The sequence below is a fragment of the Oryzias melastigma genome, linkage group LG20 (genome assembly GCF_002922805.2).
Source record: "Oryzias melastigma strain HK-1 linkage group LG20, ASM292280v2, whole genome shotgun sequence".
Classification (NCBI taxonomy): Eukaryota; Metazoa; Chordata; class Actinopteri; order Beloniformes; family Adrianichthyidae; genus Oryzias; species Oryzias melastigma.
Genome location: NC_050531.1, coordinates 6,066,225 through 6,074,766, shown reverse-complemented (window position 1 = coordinate 6,074,766; position 8,542 = coordinate 6,066,225). Strand labels below are relative to the sequence as shown.

Sequence of the window (8,542 nt, the reverse complement as noted above, 5' to 3'; positions counted from 1 at the left end):
TCAAAAGTTTATTTTTCCATAATAATCTGTTGTTTTCCAAAAGGTCGACTAATACAAGTTTCTGAAATGTTGTATTTGGGTTTAATAGAAAATCTTTCTTGATTTTACACTTTGCTATGAAGTCAGTAAAGGCCCACATAATAGATTGTTTAAGGTATTAAGGCTTAACTTTCTGAATAAAATTGAATCTTCTTCAGTCTTCTTCATCCACAAAGAAAAACTAATAATATTGTAAGTTCACACTAACTGTAACTTTAAAAGTGAATCTGGCTTTGGATGACTCTTGCCACCAGGTGGCACTACAGGACAGTATTGTCTGGACAAGCACAGATTGTATTTGCTCTCACGTTCACCTGCTCCTTTTTATCCTTTTGGCTCCTTCAGGGTGCTGATGTTTTTGCAGCAAAGATCAACATAGAGGTTCAGAGAGCGTCTGAAGGAGCAATAGCTGCTGTGGAACGAAACGGCGGCGTCATCACCACCAGTTTCTATGATCCTATAAGTCTTGGTAAGTAATCATTTATCTCTCAGGTTCTTCTTCCCATGCCTGTAGAGCACATATGTCAAAGTCAATTCTATCCGGCCCTCCAGATCATTTTAATTTATCGTTAATAGCCTGATGTTATCCTGTGCTGAATTCTAACTTGTATAATTTGACAAAATATATTTTTATGGAGAGTAAAATATTGAAGGTTGTTTAAGGTTTAAGTTGATTTATTCTGGAATAATGTTCTTGCCTTTTTATTATTCATAATGATGTTAAAAAGTTATGGTTTTAAAGTTTTAAAAATGTAAATTCTGCTAACTTTTTGGACTATTTGACATTTACTAAGATTTTTTAGACTGGTTTGGAGTTAGGCTAATATTTCAGCTACATGCTAGCTGTTTGGATAGCCTAAATTTAGTTGTTGTTTAGGTTAATTTGGCATTTAGCTAATATTTTAGCTGGCTATCAGCTTCAGTGTTTTTAGCTATTAGCTTCAGTGTTTTCAGCTTTCAACTTAAGCGTTTTCAGCTATTAGATTCACCATTTTCTGATATCAACTGCGGCATTTTTACCCATTAGCTTCAGCATTTTCAGCTATTAGTTTCAGGATTTTCAGCTTTCAACTTCAGTGTTTTCAGCTATTAGTTTCAGCGTTTTCAGCTTTCAACTTCAGTGTTTTCAGCTATTAGCTTCAGCGTTTTCAGCTATTAGTTTCAGCGTTTTCAGCTATCAACTTCAGTGTTTTCAGCTATTAGCTCCAGCGTTTTCAGCTATTAGTTTCAGCGTTTTCAGCTTTCAACTTCAGTGTTTTCTGCTATCAGCTTCAGCGTTTTCAGCTATCAGCTTCAGCGTTTACAGCTTTAGGGTTTTTTTTTAGATATCGACCTTAGCGTTTTCAGCTACTGGCTTCCTCGTTTTCAGATATCAAATTCAGCGTTTTCAGCTATCAGCACTACCATCTTATGCAGCCAAATTCAGTTTACAGCATTCATACTAGCATTATCAGAGGTAATGCTCTATATCTAGTTCATAAATATGTTAAAAAGTTATGGATTTAAAGTCTTAAAAATATAGTTTTAAAGTGTTCAATAAATGTTTATTCTGTTCTGCTCGCGACCTAAGGTGTGTTTTGGATTTCGGCCCCTTGTGCGATTGAATTGACAGACTATTTCTCTGACAGATATTCTCATCAAGCCTGTACCGTTCTTCATGCGTGGCCAGCCCATCCCAAAGCGGATGCTCCCCGGGGAGGACATGGTTCCGTACTACAGGAGCGCTGAAAACCGGGGATACTTAGCCGATCCAGCAAAAATCCAGGAGGCCCGGCTGGCTTTGGCGCAGAAGTACGGCTACGTGTTACCAGACATTTCAGTGGACGAACTGTACCGCATGTTGGCCACGAGGAAGGACGTCCGACAGATCTTCTTTGGCCTCTCTCCAGGCTGGGTCGTCAACCTGACCGAGAGGAAAATTCTGAAACCAACTGACGAAAAACTGCTGAAATATTACAGCTCATAGATTCCAAGAATGACGTGGTCTTTGTGTACAGTATCATATTTTATATTGAAGAATGACACTGTGGTTTAAATAAAGGTCCATCCTAAAAAGACTGTAGATTTACCACGGTTTTATGATTCACGTCAGATGATGGAAGGAACGCGAGATGCAACAGGTGAGGAGGAAATGAGGAAAATAAGATAACTCAAAGAATGAAAACAGGAAACAGATGCTGGTCATGTGTGCTACTTGTGAAGCGGGCTGCACGGACCATAGAAGGGGAGTCTGAAATTAGTCACAGGCAGCTGTATCCTGGTGTGGATGTTCAATGGATCCAAACACCACCACCTCTCTAAATTGCATGACGGCTCAGATATTTACTTAAGTTTTCATCAAATAAGAAATTTACATTGAAGCTATATTAGCTTTTTTGCATATTGTGAGCTCTTTAACTAATTTCCGATACACCCATATTTATTTTTAAAGTCAAAATGCCTCTATTAATAACTTGACATTTTACACATTGTTTTAAAGAATGCTGCATATTTTTATCAAAGGAAGTAGAAATTATTGAAGAAAAAAAAATATACTTTAAAAACACTTATTTAGAGTGGGTTTTCCTATCAATTTTTAAATGATTACCCATATGTCAAAGGTCACCCTCAATCCGAAGTATCTAATAAAGTTCACAAGTAGTGGACACACACCCTGCCAGGAAAAACCAGCCCAAATTCTTACAGCACAACACTTTAAATAAATCACGCCGCAGGAAAGAAACAGCACAATCATTGTTTATGGCAGAGCTGCGGCGCTTATCTTCAAAGCAGCAGATCCTTTTGAATTTGTATCAGGTCTCAGACGAGGGAGCAGGAGGGACCGAGGCGCAAACATCCAGCCTGCGAACGTGTGGCTCGCATGAAAACCGAGAGAAGAACTGGAAACTCTTCATTTACTTTGGGGCTTGTCAGCGTTTTGTTGTCTGCAGTTTGCGCTCCAAATAATCTAATGTCTGAGTCTAACCAGTTCACACGTTTTTAATTAAACATTCAGACATCGCTGCAGAAGATTGAATGAGCCGTTTAGGACAGACACGGTGTCTCACAAGTCCCAGTCAAGTTCTGGGTAATAATTAGAGCTAATTACAGCTAATTGGGAGAATCTTCCTCTTGTGTCTGCAGAGGACAGTGGAGTGTCAGAGCAGAAAGCACCACAGATGTTAAAATCGGAGGACATACAAGGCTCACAAGTGGGACGTCATCAGTTCCACAGATAAGAGTCTTATCACTGCAGAATACAATTACTAATTTGCAAAGAATAGATACTCCTGCACCAGAAGTGGAGCTCTGCCTCATTAACCAGCTTCAAACTGAAGAAACCAAATTAAATAAAGACAAAAATGCTAAAGAAGCAATTTGGTTCAATTCCTTACAAACCAAAACCCATAAAGAGCCATTTATGCCCTCTTTTCTGTTTAAAAAAATACAATTCTTTTTTATTTTTGTGGTCAATCATTAAAAAATGTAGTAACATATACTCCTAATATCTAACTTTTAACACAAGTTCCTTTCAAAATAAAATGCCCCCCTGTTAAATAAGATGCAGTGAATTCACAATTATACTTAAATAACTTTGACTCTGAAAAGCAATCTTAACTTTTCACTTTATTCTAATAATAAACCACTCTGATAAAAATACAAATTAGATATCAAATGAGTGTATTTTGGAGAAGCGGTAAAGTTCTCTTCAATCAAAGTATTATTTGTAGAGCACTTGTAAAAGCAGAAGCGAACAAAGTGCTGACCATAAAATGAAATGTAAATAAAATCAATAAACAATAGAATTACAGTAAAAGCAATAAACCAATAAAAATAATAAAACAAGATGGCCCACTAAGTCTGAACACAAGTTAAAGGACTTATTAAAAAGATATATGTTTAAAAGAGACTTAAAATCACTGACAGAACTGAACCTCACAGATTATAAATGCCCAAAAACATTAGTTTAAAAATCTAAAAATAAAAGACGAAAATTAAATGGTAAATTATTTACTTATTTATTCAAATTTTTAGCATTTTTTTGGTCAAAGCCCCAGTCTTATCCCTTCACTGTGGCTCCAGAGCTACACTGATGATCAATCGTTTCATTCTTATATGAAAAGTACTTTTGATTATTTAATAATAAAAAATATAATATTTGAAGTACTGATGACTTCAAATATGACAAAAACATTAGAAATGGCTAATAGAAACGTCTGAAAAAAGAACATAAAGGATTTCAGTTTTGACAAAAATACATTTGAAAGATGCTTCTTGTTTTTAAAGTAGAATAAAAACCTTTTTTTTTCTTTTCGTCTGTGAAGTGGAGTCATCTAAAATCTTCCTCCTCCAGCTTGTGTTTGAAGTCTGGAGGTGGGAGCATCATTGTGTTCTGTTAATAAGGCAACATTAAGCTGCTCCACACCGGGGGGGCATGTAATCCTCTGACACAGGGCCGGGCCTCGCTTCGCCTCGCCGGGCCGGGCCGGGCCGGGCAGGGCGCTGTTTACACAGGGAGTGTGGAGGCTCACACTCACAGCCTTTAAGTGAATCTGCTGAGATGCATGATTAAGGAGGGAGGTAAAAAGGCCGCTGCATAGAATGGTGTGTGAGACTTTACGGTGTATCTTGATGCTGACCTGCTGGGCCCAACACAATGCAATAAAGTCCCTCGCTGCGAAGATCATGGTCACTTGAGACAACAGTGTAATGTCCTCTTCACACCTCCATGGAACAATGCAGTGAAGGAGCTGAAGTCGGAATACAATGCTTCTTCATCAGAGGTCAACACAGGCCTCCTGTGTGCAATTTTCCTCATATTTCTTGCAATAATTGAGTTAGAAGTCATACGAATCCCAAATTGTTGATCTCTTACTTCCACATTTGCTGCAAGCTCCATCCCAGATCCAGAACAGGCAGGAATCCTGTGCCAGCCCATCATCACATCTCCAAAGTGAAGAAGAAGAAGAAGAGGAGTGTCCCATATATACGTTCTGTCCAATACCATGACACATTCTTGGAGAACAATACTTATTGACTTGTTTGAGTTTGAAACAATGATCAATAACAATAAGGACGAAGTTAAAGTACAAATATATAGGTCTATATATTATTGATTACTCAGCAGCTACAAATATTGTGCTATTAGGATGACGTAACTCTCGCAAAGGGTCATTCGAAACTTTTTGTTTTCCCGCTGCTATTTGATTAAATCCATTAGCGCTCCTCTGTGCGCGCTGGAGCGTGCGCCCTTTCACGCGGCGGATGTGGATTCGGACTCTAATGCTGACGACCTGAGAAAAACGTTTACCTGGAAGAAGTTCTTCCTTGTTCATCTGGTAAGACTTTGATGGTATGATTGACGGTGTGTTTTTAATCGAGTGTACAGAGTAACAACATTTTTTAGGTTTTTCTTAATGATGCATGCTTTTATTTTGAAATCCAAAGTAATTGAAATGGAGTTCAAAGGAAGCTGCACGTGCAGTGTGAGTGCAGGAATACCTGCCTGTGTATTGCAGTTTTCACGCTGGTGTTGTCTGCGGAATGAAATCTTGATGCAGAAGCATCCTGCTGCGCATGCGCATCTGCTCTGACCATGAAGGAACAAAAAAGGGATGGAAATTAACGTCTTATTGGAATGAATGGTCGTTTTTTGATTTAAGAGTGATTATTTTTAGATTTTAAAAGTTTTTTTCATAACTTAAATGAAGATTTGGGACATTTTTCCAAACGTTTTGCGTAAAAACGCAACTTTTTATTGGTTAAAAGAAAAATAAAGTCAGTTTATTTAACATTACTGTTTTCTTTTTTTAGATTTATTAATCGGAAATAACTTTTTTCTTTTAACTCTAAAGGGATGGAATCTCACATGTTTTCTCTTTGATTGTGAACCTGCTCCCTTTTTTTCCACGAGCTGGTTAACAAAAAGAGATTTTCCTTTTCATGAAGACCTGACCTCATCACGCCTCCTTTGTACCTGCCTATCTTTTCCTCCTCTTTTTTTCTCCAAACACTTGTGAGCGTGTAATAAACACGTCTTGATCATGTTTGTTTCAGTCCTGTAAAACGCGCTTTGATAAAGGCAGTGGATGACCCGATAAGAGCTTGAGTACCGCAATGTAATTAGTAACCAGGCCTTTGCGCGGAAAACTTTGATGTTTATCCCGCGTGCGCCCTCCCCGCATCAGGATCTATTCTTTGCGTTTCTTTCTTGGGTGTCGTTTGGTTTTTAAAGTGCGCTCAAAGAATCAAAGATGCGTTTTTTTAAAGTTAAAGTTCAGATTTAAAGTTTTTTTTTCTAAATTGAATTAGTATAAAACCAACATTTCTTTATTTATGAATATAAAATAATACATTATTTAATTCATTTCATATGTTAACTTCTTGACTTTAAAAATATGTGACTTTTACGCGCTTTTTACGCATGACGCAAAGCTGCTTTTTGGGTAAAATCTACTTTATGTTGTGTACATTTATGAAGTTTATTAACTTCCATCTTAAATGTTTTGAGGTTACTGATTAGGGGGGTCTCAGGTGGGCCTATCACCGACCTGAGAAAATACCTTAAATTCACACCTTAAATCCACTCCTCCTCCTCCTCCCTATTGGTGGATTGGCCACTTAAATCTGCTTCACCATGAGGATGACAGTGGCCCGCGGTGTTATCGATTCCAACATGCGTTTCAGCCTCGACCCCGCTCACCTCCAGCTGCGCGCAAACATGTTCCAGAGCGAGGAGCCGGGGGCCACCGAGCGGGAGCAGATGAGCGACGCGCGCTCACCGGGTTCAAGGCCCTCCAGTCCCATGTCTGTGAACTCGGACTCCAGCTGCAACAGTCCCGAACCCAAGTCCGCCTCCGCGCAGAGGGTCAGGAGGCCCCTGAACGCATTCATCATCTGGACCAAAGAGGAGCGCAGGAGGCTGGCGCAGCTCAACCCAGACCTGGAGAACACGGACCTGAGCAAAATCCTTGGTAATAACTCATCTTGTGAATTTTAAACATTTAGATAGCATGCTTTAGTTCTCCATAATGATGCAATCAAGTGTCAAAGGTCAAAGGTTTGCCCACTTATTGAATGGAGTGGTCATTTATGAGTGTGTCTCTCTGCAGGGAAAACCTGGAAGGCCATGTCCTTGGCTGAGAAGCGTCCATACATGCAGGAGGCTGAGCGACTGCGGGTGCAGCACACCATTGACTACCCCAACTACAAATACAGGCCTCGTCGGAGGAAGCAGCTGAAGAAGGGCGCCAAAACCCAAACACCTGAAGCTCCTCCAGGCTTCAGCGTTCCCTACAACCTCACCTACCTGCTCCAGAACCAGCAGCAAAGCACACCCTCCATCCCTCACGCCCCCAGCTACACAGACCCCACGCGTTTTCCAAGCTCATCAGAAGCAGAGGCTTTCTGCCACAACCCTGCCATGCACTCAACCCCACCCTTCCTGAGGACAGAGCATCAGATGTACGAGCCGTGTGGTTTCCCCAGCTCTGCAGGCCCCCGGGTTGAGCAGGGGCTCCCTCAGCACCCCGCAGGGCCCTCCCTGGAGTTCTACTTGGAGCAGGTGCAGCTGGACATGCTGTATGATCTGGACCGCAGCGAGTTCGAACAGTACTTGGGGCCCGGTTCTCACAAAGGAGAACCGGGCAGCAGCAAAGAAACAAGTTCTGTGTTGTGAACCGTCTTTGGTGTATTTATTTAAATTATTCCAGCATGTTGCCTCAGGGATTTTATATTTTTGTTTGTGATATTTTTGTTTTTCTGTCATATTATGATCAATAAATAACTCTAAGTTAACCTCCGATTCTCATTTTCTTACTGATAATTAAAAATCAATTTTAGTAAAGTATATTAAAGAGGAAATATTTAAATTAATGCAGTAAAATAATGTCAACTTTAGAAGAAAAAGACACATTTTAACCAGTTAAGTCTGAAGATACATGGGATTCTGAGTAGGAGTTGAATCCTACATTTCCCACAATGCAATTTAACAAAAATACTTTGTATTCTGTACAGTCACAGTTAATTTTTTTTGGAGAAAAGAAACGTTTTCTTACTGTATCAGTTTGATAAAATGCAGAATTCAAGGCAAGAAACAGATAATAACATAAAAAAAGAAAAAATAATTAGTTTGAATCAATTTATATATAATTTGAAAATGTGTTTTATTGATCCCCAAAGGAAAAAACTTTTTTTAATGTTGTTCCTTCTAAAGTGTTATCAATTAAAGCAAATAAAAACTAAATAATGGGGGAAAGAATAATAATACTTCATGAGATATAAAGTTAGGAATTAAAAAATGACTTTTTAGTATCAGTCACAATATTGTTGTAGGACAACGTCATACATTTGGCCCTTTGGCGAACCGTTGACACCCTGTTTTATTCACGTCTCTGTTTGGTGAGGAAAGCATGGCAGGCGCCAAAAGCATAAACTTCCCAACTTCCTGTTTCATTTTTTAAACATGTCACAAAGGCTCTAAAAATATGCTCCAAAAATCCACAAATCTCCACACTGGCTCAAC

General features: G+C 39.1%; 2 protein-coding genes across 2 annotated transcripts in view; both read left to right on the top strand.

Moving 5' to 3' along the window:
* Positions 1–2,097, top strand: part of mrpl15 (mitochondrial ribosomal protein L15) — a 4,084-nt gene extending 1,987 nt beyond the window's left edge. Inside the window, 2 exon segments of the mRNA XM_036217390.1 lie at positions 385–508; positions 1,668–2,097. Of these exon segments, the coding sequence (XP_036073283.1) occupies positions 385–508; positions 1,668–2,005 (462 nt within the window). The 3' untranslated portion in view covers positions 2,006–2,097.
* Positions 2,098–6,538: 4,441 nt separating this feature from the next.
* Positions 6,539–7,696, top strand: sox32 (SRY-box transcription factor 32). Its single transcript, XM_024280614.2, has 2 exons — positions 6,539–6,992; positions 7,131–7,696. The coding sequence occupies exons 1-2, from the start codon at positions 6,656–6,658 to the stop codon at positions 7,694–7,696; spliced, it is 903 nt and encodes a 300-aa protein (XP_024136382.1). The 5' UTR covers positions 6,539–6,655.
* The last annotated feature ends 846 nt before the right edge of the window (positions 7,697–8,542 follow it).

What these genes read in the sequence shown, in the direction of transcription:
- sox32 (XM_024280614.2), top strand. Translation starts at nt 6,656, where the DNA reads ATGAGGATGACAGTGGCCCGCGGTGTTATCGATTCCAACATGCGTTTC. An exon ending in GGACCTGAGCAAAATCCTTG is followed by an intron (nt 6,993 to 7,130) that starts GTAATAACTCAT and finishes GTCTCTCTGCAG; the next exon opens with GGAAAACCTGGAAGGCCATG.